Genomic DNA, 17,073 nt, shown 5'->3' on the forward strand with positions numbered 1-17,073 from the left:
TTGTGCGCATCGGAAATCAAAATTTTCCAAACTCCCAATTCTCTCGGCCTATGCCGCCGGCGTGTGGTGTTGCGTTTGCTCACACAGAGAGCACCCATCATCTGTCCTCAGCACCACCACCACCCTGAATTTGGATCTCGTTTATGCTTTGGCCACACACTTTCGATTCCATCCACGCGCGCCCTCACACAGCTGGGGCGGATGGGTCAAAATCGATACAAAATTTAAAACAAACAAACCGAAAACAATTGGTGTACGGCGCTATGGGGAAAGATGAGAGATGAGAGCTGAGAAGAAGCACAACACACAACACCAATAAACCAGGAACCCCACCCTGCCCTGTCCCTGTGTCACCCTGGTTAAGACTTTTCCTACCAACCTTTTGTCGGGGGCGATCTTTGAAGTTCGAAATTCGGTTCTCTACTCTCTCTTCGGTTATGATCATCAGCGCGTAGTTTTGTAGTAATCCCTTCTGGCGGCGCACGCGCACGCGCACACTCTGGTGCTGGAGTTCTGTAGATCGGTAATTGGTAAAGTTAATGCATTAGCTCTTCCCCCCTCGATCGAAGGAAGGACGCGCGTGTCCCATCCTCGATACCATCGGCCACGGATGTTCACCCTGCATCGCTCTCTTATCGTTCGCTCGGTGACACGATCTTATAAAATGTTTCTTTTTCTTCTTTTTTCTCTTATTTTTTCTACTCTTTTCACGTCCACCCGCGGCAACTGATGCTGCTACCTTGCGCGCTCTGCTTGCTCTCCCTGTGTCCGCCCGTCTGTGTGACCACGAAACCGCGTGCCGGAACACGCACGGCAGATGGCACACGGGAGAAACTCCTTACCATTGCACGTACTGCGAGAAAAAGTTCGCACGAAAAGAACACCTTACCAATCACGTCAGGTGAGCGTTTTCCCTATTTTTGTTGTTTTGTTTCCCGTTTACTGTTGTGTCTACTTCCGGGGAGGGCGACGGCAAGCGACCGGCGGCGGCGGCGGGTTCCGTGTTCCCCTTCGAGTTCTCTCCGTCTGCAGCACGTGGTCGTCGGGCGGTTGTGTTGTCTCTACGGATGCTGTCATTGGAAGGACTGTTTCGATGGAAAGAAGATGTGTCCGCCGGTGGTGTGTTGTGGTTCACGTAAGGGGGGATATGTTGTGCTCTTCGTTTTCTATTGCTTCCGTTACCAGTCGTCCTGGGTCCAAATTCTGGTCCACCCAAAATGAACATCGTATCAATAATTCAACTTCTGAGCCAATAATTGGTGATTTTGAAAAAAGTAAATTAAGTTAATACATTGCTTCCGAGTGACATCTTTTATCGCGGGTTTTGAATATGAACGATTTGAGGGGCCCAATTTGCCTATTGCCAGTAAGAAGACCCTAGGGGTCAAGACGAGGTCAAAACGTACGCTGATTAGTGTTTGGTCTTCGCTTTGCTCTGTGCGCTTTTTCTGTTATGATGGAAGTTTAGCATCTCATACGGGGTTCACATTCACCTTAAATTCTGTGTTTCAAATTTTAATAATAAATTCCTTTGGTTTTTCTGCGGGCTGCATATAAAGTGATAATGGATTTACAAACACAAACACACGCATACATACACCAATTAGACAGGCAGTGAGCCCCCGGTTCCCAGTGTGGAGAACGACACCTGCGAAAGGAATTCGTTCCGTGGTCGAACGTGTTTATCAATATTGGTTGCTCCTCTTTTAACTGTCACTTCGAACGCACCTTATCTCAAGGAGAATCCGCGCGCGGTTTCCGTCTTCATTGTTCGCTCTGTAGAAAACGAAAGCATACATCCTCCCGTCTGCGCCACCGGAGAGACCATCATCTCCCTAAGCTGGTTTTGGTCTTGTCAAAATTGTGGTCAGGCATCTTTCCATCTCCAATGGCCAGCGTCGAAAATGTTCTGCTCCTGCTGCTGCTCCGGCTGCTGCTGCTGCTGCCACGTGTGACCGACCGTCCCCTCTAATCACCACCGCTCTCCTTCCGCCCTGCCCTCGCCCCCCTTCGGCCAACTCTTTCCTTCTCTCTATCTATCTCTTTCTCTTCTACAGATTGCACACAGGAGAGACCCCTTATCAGTGCACATATTGCGAAAAAAAGTTCAGTAGAAGAGAGCGTTTAACGATTCACACAAGGTGAGCGTCGTTTACATTTGATACGTTTTATTTGACCACACCAAGCCACACCCAACGTCCGGCTCTCGAACCAACACTAGTAGAGCATAAACAATAGAGAACAAACGAACCCAGCCAATAGGTAGACAGACAAATACGGACACTGATCGACTGTTGAACATCCTTCCGCCCTCTCTCTCTCTCTCTCATCGTCGTCGTCGTCGAGTCCCCTCCGAGTTTCTGTGTGTTTTGTTCTTTCGCTTGCCAGATTGTCGTTGTTTTGCGATGCGATCACCAACTGCTACTATTGCTTCTGTTGAGTTAAGTGAATCCTTCTCCCGATGGGTGCCTCGGTGTTGTTGCCGGAAAGCGCGAGAGTAGAGTTTGTAAAGAAGTCCCTGCGGGATCGGATCGGATCTCTCCTACTGTCGTCGTCGGGTTGGTTTCTGCAGGGAGTTCCGGCGACGAGGTTACTGTTCGCGCTTCCTGAGTGTGTCGAAATACGTCTTCACTAACGTTCTCTTCCACTGGACGGGATCAGTCTTTAACTCTCTCTCTTATCTCTTCTGGTTAAATTTGAAGCGGTTTAAAGTTAATTTTAGGCCCTGAATAGTGTTAGCTGTGGAATCAAGTCACAGTCTTAGGGTTTTACTGAGAAAAGCAAACGAATTTAGCATATTCTTATAAAAGTTTGTGTATGTGCTATACAACCACCAGCACCATCATTTTTCGGATCGCGAATCGAGGCAAACTCTACTCTCTATCGCTCGCGCCTCCTGATCCGGTTTGTCGATCACCACATTTTGCCCAGTGTTCGACAGCCACAGGGGGCGGCAACAACGTCATTCTTAGCAGCAAATCAAACAGCAGGCAATCGATTGATGAACACGCAAAAACAAAGAAACGGAGCCCGAAAAGACCATCACTACCACCTTTGTGTGAGCCATCATAATGTGAGGCTCCTGAGACATAACCGACCACCACCTACCAAACCAAACCAAACCGAAACCACAAAACCACCAAACTATAATTCTTCTTCTAGCCAACATTTTAATACCAATCGTTTTTTCTCTCTTCTGTTCAATCACTCTTTTTCTTCACTTTTCCCAACCAAACAGAATCCATACCGGAGAGACTCCGTACGCATGCACGTATTGTGATAAAAAATTTAGCCGAAAAGAACGTTTAACGTATCACATAAGGTGAGCGCTGTTCATCATCCGTCTTATTTTCACAAACACACAAATATACAGAGCCAATCACCCCTTTTTTCCTTGTCCCCGCCACATTGTTATAAATGCCATATCAATTGTGATGTACTTATTATCCTTAATAATTATTTAAAAAAAAACACAAAACAAAATGAGCATAAAACATATATATCTATATATAAATATTACCACAACACACTCCCAACACTGTCCAACACAGGCCAAAATGCAGTCCCGTAGCGCGATGTACTAATCCTTCTTGCGAGATCCCCAAACAAACATCCCCAAAAGCCCTCCGTTTCAGCAGCGCGCGCGCGCCAAGCTTCTTTTCGTGTTCCCAATCTAATGCAAACCATGATCGACACGTTTTTGCGAGGCGTGCCTTTGCGTATTAAATGACATTGTCATGAACTGAATGTAACGTCAAACTTCCCCCTTTATCCTACTGACGTTTAATGTTACGATCAAATCTGAGTGTCCTGCTGTTTCGTGCCCAACAGTGCAATGTGTCGATCGCGCATGTATTCATTTGGTCTTTCCTAAATCTTCGAGCACAGTCGATTGTTTAAAGGGTACAGTGGTACAAGTGCCTGCAACTTTCAGGGAGGAAAAACAAATGAGCTGTGCAGCGCAATAGAGTTCCTGCTTCCTGTCCTGTAGTCCACGCCCTCTGTCTCTCTGTACCCCGATAGCCCATGGTTTCCCGTTTTCCCCAATTCGCTTTCCAAACCGTGACGCTACTTTCAACAGCACACAAACACACACCACCTACCCACCCACCCAAAAACCCAAAAACACATAGAACCACAAATATGGGGAATTGTATTTTGTATCATTCTATCGATTGTTGCTCCATATACCGTAATAGAATTTGTCTAGCCATCTGACACCGTATTGCTATGATTTGCCATTATTTTTGCGTTCGTTCGTTCGTTCGTTTGTTTGATTGTTTGTTTATTTGTTTGTTTGTTTAGTTGAATCGGTTTTCTTTTCTGTTTTTGGGTTGTGTTGAGTATTTTTGTTTTCTATTGATTATAGAGACGTTGGGCAGTAGTAGCCGATATTTGTCTCTTGTGTTGAGTACATAGTTTCGACGAGTTCAGAAGAACGAGTGAAAATAGCTTTCAGAGAACGTAGTTACGTCTACAGTTTATATCGTAAAATATGCATTGTTAATTCGACGAGGGTGTTATATAACTGATCCAAGGGTTTGATGGGGCTGTCATCGATCGCGCGATACCTTCCATGGGGATCAAACGTGGGTTTGTCGGTTTTGCACCACTTTTATGTTTCTATGGCCACTATGAGTTCAACGAGCTTCTCGTTTGATTCACTCGCGACGTGCTTTTGCGAAGGATTGTTAGTAGAAGCCAATTCTGCTGGATCGACACTCGTAAGCTGTCCCCACGTCCAGCGAAACGGCGTAATAATATCATTGTGACCCGTCGTGTTCATCAATCCGCTTCTCTGTGTGTCGGCTCATGAATTGTTATGAACTGCTAGAGGCGATGGGGTTGTCTGTGTTCCTCTCTTTCTCTACAAAACTCGTGTATGTTTTTCTTTCTATCTGACCCTTTTGCCGACGTGCGTGTCGTACTTCCTGCTCTTGTCGTCAACATCGATACGATTGAACCCAGATTACACACCGGAGAAACTCCGTATCAGTGCACGTATTGCGAGAAAAAATTTACCCGCAAAGAGCACTTAACAAATCACGTCAGGTGAGAATCCGTCCCATTTAACCTAACGAACTGTCAATGTGTCAATGTTACCTTCGTTCTCTGTTAGCTCTAGCTCAGTTGTCCCCGTACAACATTTCGGAAGCATTTCCGCGTTAATGATGATAAAGATTTCGAGTTCGTAGCAAATGGTGATCGGGTCTCGATCATTGATCACAAGTGGAAAGAAAGTAGCGTTGAAGCGTTCGACTTCGATGTTTTCAAGCATTGACCACCTTGTCTCCCACTAACCCCGCGATATTTATGCTGGCATGTGCAAGTGACAGCGTTTCTTTCCATCATCTCTCGTACCTAATTCTACCTTCTTTTCGTCGTTCGCCTTTTCGACGCGCCCCCTGCCCCGACAGGCTGCACACCGGAGAAACTCCTTATCCGTGCACGTACTGTGAGAAAAAGTTTACGCGAAAAGAGCACCTCACAAACCACGTCAGGTGAGCGAATCGTCCGTTCCACAAGCGAAGCGAATCAGCAAGCTGTAGCTACTGATTCTGGTTCTTTCCCTGTCTAATGCGTCGAGCGAAAATGTGTGCGCTACCCAACAGCAGAGTGACGTCCCTTCTCTTCCTTCAGACCGACTCCTTTGAAAGGCAGTTCAGTAGTCCAAAAGTAATCTTCCACGGCCAAAGTTAGACACACGACCGATCGATGCGAGTAAAGTAAGCGAAATTCATATTTGGAGTAATATTGGGTGAATACCTTTAAAGGGGACACTAGGCATATTTGCTCTTGCCTGCTTACTGTCGTCGTCTTCTCTGACTTGGTTGTAGTGCGCCCATTTTTATGACGCTAGACTCAAAAACAGAGACGATCACTACCGACTATTGATACAAAAAATCTCTCTCTCTCTCTCTCTCTCTCTTTTTTCTTTCTCTTCCATATTTTCCCCTCTAACGATTGATAACACGTGTGCGTGTTGTTTTGTCGCCACCATGTTTTGTCTACTATTTTTCACGATCATGTTCCATCTGCTACCCCGGTCTGCTACCGATTTCGTGGACCGTCGTACATTACAAATTCCCAACCCGCTTTGTGTTCCCGTCCCATGTTCCCTGACATTCCCTGTCCCGCCATGTTTTTCTCTCTCTTCATTTCGTTTGTTTCTGGACAGATTGCATACCGGAGAGACCCCCTATCAGTGCACATACTGTGACAAGAAATTCACTCGTAAAGAGCATTTGACTAATCACACAAGGTGAGCCTCAGCCAGTTCCCGCCATAAAAATCGTGTTCGTTCATAGCGTTGTTGTTCGTTTGTTTTTTTTTCAACTAACTTCGCGTCCCCCTACGTTCCGTCGTCCTTTGTTTTCTAAAGTCTGGCACATTAAACAAGCTCCTTCACACCTTTTGGATGGTCCAACACACATACACACATACACATGTACAACACTTACCACACTTACCGTAGTTTACATGGGCGCAAAGCAAAACGATTTGGTTCCTGATCGCATCTCGAAAGGAGTTGGTGATCGACTCCTGCGAAAGTACCACCACCAGCTCACCACAACAACCACGAGAGACTTGTTTGTTATGAGAGTAAGAGAGGTGTGCATCAAGATACGGGGGAGAGTTGGATTGTGGGCTAACTCCTTTCCGGACGACCGTCGGAATCAAATCGGTTTGATCGTTTGTCTCAACGAATGTTCGCGCTACTTAGCTAACTAATACCGATTAGCGGGCGCTCCCGGGTCAGACCAAAGCCCCGGCGCGGGGGACGTAACAACAATAACAAACACACCCATACACACGTGCGCCGCAACCTCTTTTGGACTCTTTTCTAATACTGCGGGCCGTAGCTCGGGACGACAATGCGTCAACAACGTGGCGCGTGCAGCCAACGTACTTCCTGGGGGGTGGTGTGGCGCAGTCACATTACACACTCGTTTCCCTTCTACCGTTGACAGGTTGCACACCGGAGAAACTCCTTATCATTGCACCTATTGCGAGAAGAAATTTATGCGCAAAGAACATTTAAAGAACCATATCAGGTGAGGTTGTGCGAGCACCCCAATTGTTTCTTGATTCGTTTTTTTTTCGCAAACTTTAGATGCCAACGGAGAAAACGGAGTCACTGATGATGACGTTGTTGTTGTCGTTGTTGTTGTTGTTGTTGTTGTTGCTGTTGCTGTTGTGTATCATGCTCACCTTTACACTGTCCTCTAGCATTGGGCACGCGATGTATCACCACCACTAATCATTATTAGTGTACTCTGATCTGCCCTGAGCTGTTTCATTTTTGCCCTTCGCATCATCATTTTCATGTTCCCTATTGAAACGTTGTGTGTTGTTGCGTTAGAGCCAATAGTATGTATTAGCATCATTCACCCGCTTCGCGATTCCGCTTGCAACCACCATCATCATCATCGTCATCGTCATGTGGTGTGTGACCTCAACACGCTCTCTTTGCTCCTTGTTTTCCTTGTCTCTATTGGCAAAAGTCTAAATCAATCTCTCGCATAACCAGGGGCCCGGTTGGGCCACCAAAATTCACCTGCTTTTTAGTTGATTTTTCTTTCATCCCGCAATTTCTTCGGGTATCGGTTCTCTCAATTGGAAAATTGGAAATTTAAAACCAAGACAAAAAATGAAAAAATTTGGCCCCACACACTCCCCCACACTCATCGGTCATCTCGGTTCGTCGACTGGCAAAGGGAGTGATAAGGAGAGGCCACACATAAGGCGCAAGTTTAATCCCACCGCTGCTTCTGTCCATTATGAAATTGCTGCTGTTGCATCCATTGTTGTTTCTCTCTCTCTCTCTTTCTCTTTCTCTCTGTACCACGCTTAGCACACAACAACCCACCACCACCCATCCACCCATCATCATTCGGTTTCCCAGATCACAAGCATGAATGTGTAGTTCCCTCGCTCCTAGATGACGCTCTGACTCTTCTTCTCACTGACTGTTCCAAATTTCACTAAACACACACAATGATATAGAGGCAAATTTGGGAACTCCGACAGACGATCGTGCAAGTCGCGATCGCTCGAAATTGAGCATATTATTGGTGGGCCTCTCGTTAATTGGATCAATTGGAAGTCTGTTGTGAGCACGCGTGTCGTGTCAGGCGAAATTGTTAGAACATTGTATGGCCGTGCTTGTCACCAACACTGGTCAAACACTCGTGGAAGGTTGTGGGTTCCGCGAGCGATTCCGCTTTGTGCATATTTCATCTAACAAGCATTAGCTGAGTAGGTAGCTCTTTCTCTCTTTCTCTCTCTCTATCTCTATCTCTCTGTCTCTCGGAATGCTTTATACGTTAACAAGTATTCGTTACCCTTATGTTCCTTGTTCCGTTTTTTTGTTTTTCATTACGTTTGTTCCTGTAGATGTTCCATGTTTCCCGCGTCCAAAAGCTCCCTTAAATCTGTAGGTGTGTCCTTTGAACGCATGCTCTCGAAACCGTTCCACCCCCCGAAACTTTTGCCACGCAAATCAACTCATTCGGTGTCACATAAATGATGCAGATAATTAACTTCACTTCGAGTTAGTTGTGCGAATTTCTCAAAGCAACGCGAACGATAACATTGCATTACCCATTAGCACCACCACCACCACGTAGCCGTAATCGTATCCTCTTCATCGTCGCGTAAGCTTATTCATTGTTGATTGTTACACTGTTTTTTTTTTGCTGAACGAAACACGAACGAAACTTTTTGAGGCTCAGGGTTTTTCATTACATCGCTGTTTATGCTAGCTTTTGACTTTTCATTCATGTATCTCCATTGCTCGCGCCCTCGCGGTCTAACATTATGTGTCTTTCTCCTCCATGCATTGTTTCGTCGTCAAATTGCCCACCCGTTTGCTCTCTGTCCTTATACCGTACTATCATCGTCATTTTTGCCAGATTGCATACCGGAGAAACTCCTTACCAATGTACGTTCTGCCAGAAGAAATTCACGCGCAAAGAGCATTTAACGAACCACACCAGGTGAGGAAAATTCGTCCAAAAAAGAGTACACCGATACACCCCAGAAAACCCATTAAAAGAAACGCTCCCTTTCACCCACCCAATCCCGTTGTGTAGAGAATGTAGAAGACAAAGGAGAAAGTAAAGTTAACACCTCTCTGTTTGGTTAGTCCGTGAAAAGAACACACGGTATCGGTTTGGCGATGTGTTGAGCTCTGTTACGTCGTTTAGTTAGCTTTAGTTTTGAGTACACACTTTGATTAGCTCGCCAAGAACCGGGTAGCAACGAACCGGGTACTTTTGAACTTGAACTTCAGAATGTATTAGTGGTTAGCAGATTAGCAATGATGATACATCTTTTTCGTGACCTCCTTACATATGTTGTACCCCTAAACAATACTACATTGTCCCACCCTTTGTCTTTCTCTCCTTCTTCCGCTCTCTCTGCCTATCTGCCTCTCTCTCTCTCGCACCGGCCAACTGTCGAATGATCGTGTACTACATAACCCCCCGGTAGATTGCATACGGGCGAAACTCCTTACCAGTGCACGTACTGTCAGAAAAAATTCACGCGAAAAGAACACCTCACGAATCACGTCAGGTGAGCGCAGCGTTTTTCCGTTACGAGCAAACGCAATCCGGTCGTAAACGGCTCGTTCTTGTCCACGGACGAAAGAGATGCGCGGTCGGTCACGTGGTTCCACTCTTCTGTTGCTGGAAACACGTGACTTCAAGCCACGGTGGGGAAGTTGCGCCAGGTGGTGCTGGCGATCGGAAAAGATCGATCCTATCCGGGATTCGCAATGCGCGCAAGTCTTGGACGGCCTTTCCTTTTTGTCACCGACCGGTGGTGTGCTTCGTGTGACCATGATCCTGCCCCCCCTTGACGGATCCGCGGCTTTTCTGTTGTTCGTGGCGCAAGCGAATCGTCGTCGATCGTGCGTGTCCTGTTGTTGCGATGTTTCTAAAGCTAACATGGTCCTGTTTCTCTTTCTCTCTCTTTCTCTCTCTCTCTCTTTCTCTCTCTTTCTCTCTCTTTCTCTTTCTCTCATCTGCAACATTCTCGTTGTTGTCGGCGGTGTTTTGGTGTGGTGTACAAAAAATCGGGAAAACGCGCGCGGGCTGTGTTTGTGTGGTCTGGAATCTGGAATTGCGGTGCAATCTCACATCGATACACACATACACAAACACACATACCAAAACTCGTCCCGTCACTACTACTCGACCCAACATTTGCTGATCCTTCTACTACTCTGCACAACGTGTTGCCACGCGCCCGCGCCCCTAAACATTTGCCTTGTTCTTCGTGCTCGTAAACACGGCACTATCCGATCCTATCCGATCGAGCGAACCGCTTCCGGGGGGTGGGGGGCAACCGACCACAAACCGGAACCGAGCGTAGATTACACACCGGAGAGACTCCCTATACGTGTACCTATTGTCAGAAGAAGTTCACACGTAAAGAGCATTTGACGAATCACGTCAGGTGAGGGACACTTTCTTTTTTCATTACTTGTTATTAAACCACTCACGTTTACTTATAACCCCCTCGTTGATGTTTTGAAGATTTCCTTCCACAACTCTGTGTCCTGTTTGCAAAAGCTGCCTCTAGGGGAGGCCGCATTTCTGAAATGCATCCCCAAAACGGTGTAAAATACGTTGTCCGCACGCGGGGTCCAATCATCTGATGCGTTGTTCTCTCTTAGCTATATTCTTGTTTGATGTTTGATTGATGGATGTCTCGAAAGATCGTTGCTCACTGATCACTGATCAATGTGTTGTTCGATGTGTCGCATTTGTTCACAAAAAAATATCGTATGTCGACGTTCTGTTTGTTTTCGATATCCTCTTACACTGTGTGCCCGTCTCTAATGAGCTGATTAATAAGTGGTCGAATTCCGTTTGCCGTGCCGTTCCCACCGGGTTCGTCTCATTTGTATTGAACGATGTTTCTTCGGCGATTTTGCGCCGATTCAATGGGGCTCCTTAGCCATCACATCACATCGTACAGCAGAATGTGTAATAGTTGTCATACAGGAGTTGCCTATTACTGCTGAAACAGTCACAGACCACGTTTAAAGTGGAAATTGTTAGCGCGAACCATTACTTATTTAAATCTTCAAAATAAGTGTACCAAATTTGTTTGCCCTTTGTTTGGTGTTATTACTCATCCTGGAGTAATTGGTTGAATCAATCATTTTTGCTTGGAATTCGAACACTCTAAATTTGATACTGGCAAAGCAATCTATCGGGGATCGATATTGATGAGCCGTACACGATCATACGACACGGCTAACGAGGAAGGCAACATGACACGATGCTGGAATATTTATCGGTAGTGTTTATTCACCTGGTCGCCAGTGCGCCAACTGGGAAACAATTTCGTGCATGATAGTTAGCCACACATAAAACGCGTGCGTATTGACGTTTCCTTGGATGTATTTGACTCTATTGTGACGCTGGGTCGAAAAAAAAAACAAAAACAAATGAAGCATAATCAATCGAGAGATCAACACTATATTAGTCAGCTCGTTCGAGGGAGGATAAGAAACGCCACACTCTTACTCTGTTGCAATTTGTTTATCTTTTTGTGTTCAACTTGTGTTTATTTTTCATTGTGTAATCGTGCCAATGATCAAACTTTAAACAACATAATAATACAATGTGTCAGATGGTTGGACAAACAACAAGGTTATTTTACGCTTGAGTGTAGTTAATCCCACGTCCCACACTCCCCATTCCTGTACCCTCTAGCATGTAGCATTAGAAAATGGATAAAAGTAAGACCCCGACTAAACAGGTGTTGCCTAACTGCAATGAACTATTTACTAGCCGCGTTCTCCACGAGTAAAAACCGTTGATAACACCCGTGTCCGTGATTGTCGCGCACACAACATTTCACCGTCATTGTTTTGTGTACAAACTGTGCCACTACTTCCGGCCTGGTCCCAAATGCAAACCACTCACAGAGCGATCACACTAATCCTCACCGTAGATTCTAGATAAGCCGCCAGTATGCTCTTTTGTTAACAGCAGACAAATGACTCTCACAGTTACACCGAGCGGTGTCGCGTATTTTTTTTCTCAATCTTTTCTCGGGGTCTTAGTTTTTCTTTCTGTGTTCCATGTCCATGTCCCTGTAGTGGTTTTCCTCGATTGGAAATTGGTACTTTTTCTTTTTCCACTGATTGTAGTGTTTGAAAGTAACTATTTTCCTTATTGTTTTTTTGTCCTTGCCACTACATCCTCTCGTGAATTGAAACGAATTTTCATTTGAATTCCGTCAAATCGATTTTCTGCCTGTACAACCGAACAAATTACTACCATTACTACCACTACTACCAAAACCACCACCATCGCCCACCGTCACCACTCTTTCTTCTATTACTACTACTTCTTTTCTGCCACCAACCCACCACCAACCACAACCACCAGATTGCACACTGGCGAGACTCCCTTCCAGTGCACGTATTGCCAGAAGAAGTTTACGAGAAAAGAGCATTTGACGAATCATACCAGGTGAGGATGTTTACTTTTCTTCTATCTCCTTTGCTCGCTCCAGTCCATTCTCCCGCATCACTACCGCCACCATCACCCGATTGTACACCTTTTCAATTCTCTGTGCCGGCTCGACTCGCCCGCCGAGACACTCCTTTGCCGTTGTTGCTGTGTCACTTTTGTCACATACCACTCCCTCGTCCCTTTTTGAGATAATGAGAGTCCGTCCCCGGCAGTGAATAAATTTGAAAACAAACCAAAAATGCGCGCGCGTACAGGCAACAACATCGACAGCTAATGGACATTAAATTTGGATTTGAAAAATAGGGAAGGAAAATGATAACAATCCAGTTCGGCTTCTATTGGTCCCTCCGGGCTCGGCAACACGTGCGTGGTGAGGTGTCGCTCGGACGATTCGCACTCTTTTCTGTTCTTTCCTCGTCTAAACCAAGTAACGTAGCCCGTTCGCTCTGACCTTTCCCAACGTTAGTACTATCAAAGATAGAGGAGTTGTATACTGTACTGGTGAACTCTAACACACCTTTGTTTGTATAGCACTGTATAAACTGAGTAACTCCGTCGCCTTGTATCATCGCCCACCATCACACCATGTACAAAGAATGCAACCCCCTATCGATTCCTTTAACGCTCAGCCACCACCCAGCACCACCTCCCTGTCATGTTAACATTCGGTTCCAGTGTTACAAACTTTCTGTTAATCTTTTGAACAACATTTTCTTTTTGTACGTACTCTGACCGCTGTTATTGGTTTCCGTTAGCAAGAGAGCATACCACCCAGGCCCGCAGGTTTAGTGTCCTGACTCAACCCCGCGTACCGTTCACAACACAACACAGACTACTATTTCCTTTGTATCTCCCGTTCATGTACTACACGATCAGTTCACGTGCCACTCACCATTCCATTCACACCACCTACACACAGCATAATATTGAAGGCATTGCGAGAGAAGGATTCATGCTCGTGTCGGTCACATACTATGTCCCCACAGTGCGCGTGGCCAAGTGAGGGCGGCGCGTCACTGCTTCTGAGGTGTGTAGTGACCCTCAGCTTCTCGCCCCGCCAGATTCCCCAGAAAAAGAGGGTGTAGAAAACCGAAATTCCACCTTTCCACCATATATTCTGTAACGATTAGTAAAATCCCGAACACACACCACCATTTTGCTTCGAAAGTCGAGAAGAGAAACAACAACCACGTCCCTGCGTTTTGCGTTGCCCGGTGTAGTGTACTTTAGTTGTTGTTATTGTTGTTGTTGTTGCGTTGTTGACGTCGCCGCAAACGATAGTAAAACAAACGAAAAAAAAAACAAACCCAAACTACCCCCCCTAACACCACATCTTGTAACTCGGGTGTAAATCAACCCTCTCCTGTTCACTAATGAAGTTGATGTGTTACTCTGTCTCACTTTCTCTCTCTCTCTCTCTCTCTCTCTCACTGTCACTCTGTCTTTTCCCTGTTACTTCCTTTTTCTCTACTAACCAATATCTACTTGACAGATTACACACTGGCGAGACTCCGTATCATTGCACCTATTGCGAGAAGAAGTTCATGAGAAAAGAACATCTAACGAATCACATCAGGTGAGAGATTGATGTTACAGTGTGTTGATTATTGTGTATAGCTAATGCTTCTAATACGCGCGCGTGCCTCTCTTTCCCTATCACTAATATGCCGATCACCACCCGCAACCCCAACCCCCCGCAATCATTGTAACACTGCCGCTGCCGCCGCCGCCGCCGCCGTGACTGCTCTCTGTCGTTGTGCGCGCTCCTTCTAGGGTTGTAAATTCCTCCCCAAACTCAATTCCGGCTTGTGGTTAGAATCGTTGCTCGTCCCATTGTTTATGCTGATTTTGTTTCGTTGCCAGAGTGCAGACCCTAACCTTGTACAATATGTAAATTGTCTCGTAATTGTAATTTGTCCGAATGGGATATTGTTTTTAGTTAACCTTCCCCTAAAAAAACACACTAACGCAATGGTTGTTGGAAGTAACTCATGACGCACAGTAATTCGTTCCATTTGTAATGTATCCCCGGCGGGGATCGTTTTTGTTGTGTTGAGTCACGCGGCGGCTCCATTCTGCTCCGTGATCCACTGCTTGGTCCTCCTGCTGTGTCCCCGTTTCCTTTATCCTGTATTTAAATGTCCTCTCACATCGTGTCCCCGAACATTCCCCAACACACACACATACACATACTCATTACATGTATGCAAACAAACACGCATCAGCGATCAATCACTTAATTAGATTAGTAAAGTAAATTAGAGTACCCGTTAACGCCTTAACACGTGGTATCATGTAGTGTGGTTAGGGAATGGTATGACAATGAGTGTGATATTGTTTCACTGTTTTCGTCCTTTTGTGTGCGTTCCGCTGTTCTCTTGTGAAACGAGTTAACGGTTTCTTTTGCCTTGTGGCTATATGCTGCGTTAAGTTAAGAACCAAAAGGAAGTTCCACGCGAGCTGCGGCCAGTAGCGGTTTGCTTCATGTGACGACAATCGTCTTCCGGGGTCCGGGCTCGTCCGCGTGTCTGTGTTTATACTTTGTACTGATTGTCGCGTTTTCCGTTCATGAAAATCGGTTCACACTCGCCATCACCCTCGCTCCCTCGCTCGCCTGCACACCCAATGTTTTCTCTCATTTGCGCTTCGTCTGTCACTTTCTGCCCATATCTATCTCTGTCTCTCTCTTTCTCTCTCTGTTCCAATCATTACTTACTTGCGTATTACTGATTGTGTTTTTTCTTTTTGTTTCTCTTCTGTCTTCTGTCTTTTGTCTCTGTCTCTATTATTTGTATATCTATTCCTCAAACAGATTGCACACCGGAGAAACTCCCTATCAGTGCACGTATTGTGGGAAGAAATTCACCCGAAAAGAGCATTTAACAAATCATGTCAGGTGAGGGAAACAATCAAAATCAATCAATCCAACAGAAAAACTCTCTCTCTTAGCTCTCTCTCTCTCAGCTCTCTCTCTCTCAGCTCTCTCTCTCTCAGCTCTCTCTCTCTCTCCCTCACGCACTAATAACTTTCTAAAGTTTAGTTCATCTCGAAAATCGGCCACTACTTAGCAGACAGACAAGTCCCGAGACCCTTTACATCAAACTGAACCCCCAAAAAGTTTCATTGTTTTGTCACTGTTTCGTTTGCTGTATCACTGGTTTTATGTTGCCACTTTTAGCAATACGTTGCTACAGAATTAGCAATTTGCAATGAAATGATTCCAATTATGCTCTGTTCGAAATGGTAAACTGTTTTGCTTTGTAACTTCCCCCCATCAATGACAACTCCATAGACTTTTGTTAAACAATCAGGCAGCTAGGACCACCCCCTACATGATCGTGCCTAGGACAATCAGTGCTAGGGACTGAATCTTAATTCACCCTTTGCCACACGGAACCGATGTTTTGGGTATGGTTTTTTATATTGTTTTTGGCAAGTTTGTTGATTGATTTGTGACAACAAACTTTCGCTGTGTTGCACACACTCTCTCTCTTTCTCTCTGTATCTCTATCTCGAATATGTGTAACGTCGTTATGCCTCCAACAGAAAACGTGGGATGGCTCACCATAGTCAGTGGTTGGTGTGTCGTTGGTGTTGTTTTTCGTTGTTACATCATGTTGTTCTATCAACAGATTGCATACCGGAGAGTCTCCGTATCGGTGTTCGTACTGTAACAAGTCCTTCACCAGAAAAGAGCACCTCAAGAACCACGTCAGGTGAGGGCCGCCGGTTACTATTTTCTGTCTGTCTCACCTGTTTCCATCGCCATCTTTCTCTTCCGTCATCCGTGCCGTGTTTTTAATGCCTTCATCCGCTCGCACACATCATCCAAACACAACACGAGAGTTCAATTGCATTGCTAAACTTATCACCAACCAACCAGCGTTGTGTACTGTGTGTCTACCGAAACCGTACATAAGAACTAATGCTGTTTAACTTAAGTTACGCCACGATCGGTTACTGAAAGCCGTTTTTACTGTTTGATGAATAGTGCCACTAGTTCTGTGCTGCCAATCATTCCCTTTCCGAGCGCGCGTTATCATCGTCAACTACAGACTCAGCGTTTCATTTTTCACGCTTTTTACACCAATCGATTGGGGGTCCTTGTTTTATTCCTATTGATTCGTCCGGGCCTCTGTTTGATTTAAATTTTGCGGGCCGATTAGCGTGCTTATTAGCAGCACGTCCTTCGCTCCATTGCATCGAATGCAGCTGCGTACTTGGCAGCACGTGCTACTCTTTGGTGCACATTGGTTCCGGCTGCAAAAAATACGACAAACGACACCAAATTATATTATTTCACCAGCAGAGGAGCAACCTCAACCTTCCCACGGGGTAATGAGGGTTGCGAGTTGTGGCATTGTAATCGCATTCCCGCGCCATGCACATGCATTTTGCAGACCGGGAGAGAACCTAATCGATAATGAGCGTTATATCATGGCGGATCCTTTTTTGGTGCCCCTCGTTCATGCTGTGCTGTGTTATTCAGTAAATGATTGAATTTGGATTCAGGTACCGTGGTCGTGCTCTGTCTCTCTCTGTCGCTAGCTGATACTGTGTAACAAAAGCCTAT

The 17,073-nt window shown here is 45.6% G+C and overlaps 1 protein-coding gene across 1 annotated transcript in view; it reads left to right on the forward strand.

Annotated features, from left to right (window-relative positions):
- The window catches only part of LOC131208208 (zinc finger protein 420-like), a 31,121-nt gene that overhangs the window by 9,772 nt on the left and 4,276 nt on the right, over nucleotides 1–17,073 (forward strand). Inside the window, exons 9-17 of the mRNA XM_058200859.1 lie at nucleotides 818–901; nucleotides 4,969–5,052; nucleotides 5,418–5,501; nucleotides 6,179–6,262; nucleotides 8,916–8,999; nucleotides 9,496–9,579; nucleotides 10,381–10,464; nucleotides 12,414–12,497; nucleotides 15,313–15,396. Coding sequence (XP_058056842.1) covers nucleotides 818–901; nucleotides 4,969–5,052; nucleotides 5,418–5,501; nucleotides 6,179–6,262; nucleotides 8,916–8,999; nucleotides 9,496–9,579; nucleotides 10,381–10,464; nucleotides 12,414–12,497; nucleotides 15,313–15,396 — 756 coding nt within the window. The remainder of the gene's footprint in view (nucleotides 1–817; nucleotides 902–4,968; nucleotides 5,053–5,417; nucleotides 5,502–6,178; nucleotides 6,263–8,915; nucleotides 9,000–9,495; nucleotides 9,580–10,380; nucleotides 10,465–12,413; nucleotides 12,498–15,312; nucleotides 15,397–17,073) is intronic.

The sequence above is a fragment of the Anopheles bellator genome, chromosome 2, assembly GCF_943735745.2.
Source record: "Anopheles bellator chromosome 2, idAnoBellAS_SP24_06.2, whole genome shotgun sequence".
In the NCBI taxonomy this organism is placed as follows: domain Eukaryota; kingdom Metazoa; phylum Arthropoda; class Insecta; order Diptera; family Culicidae; genus Anopheles; species Anopheles bellator.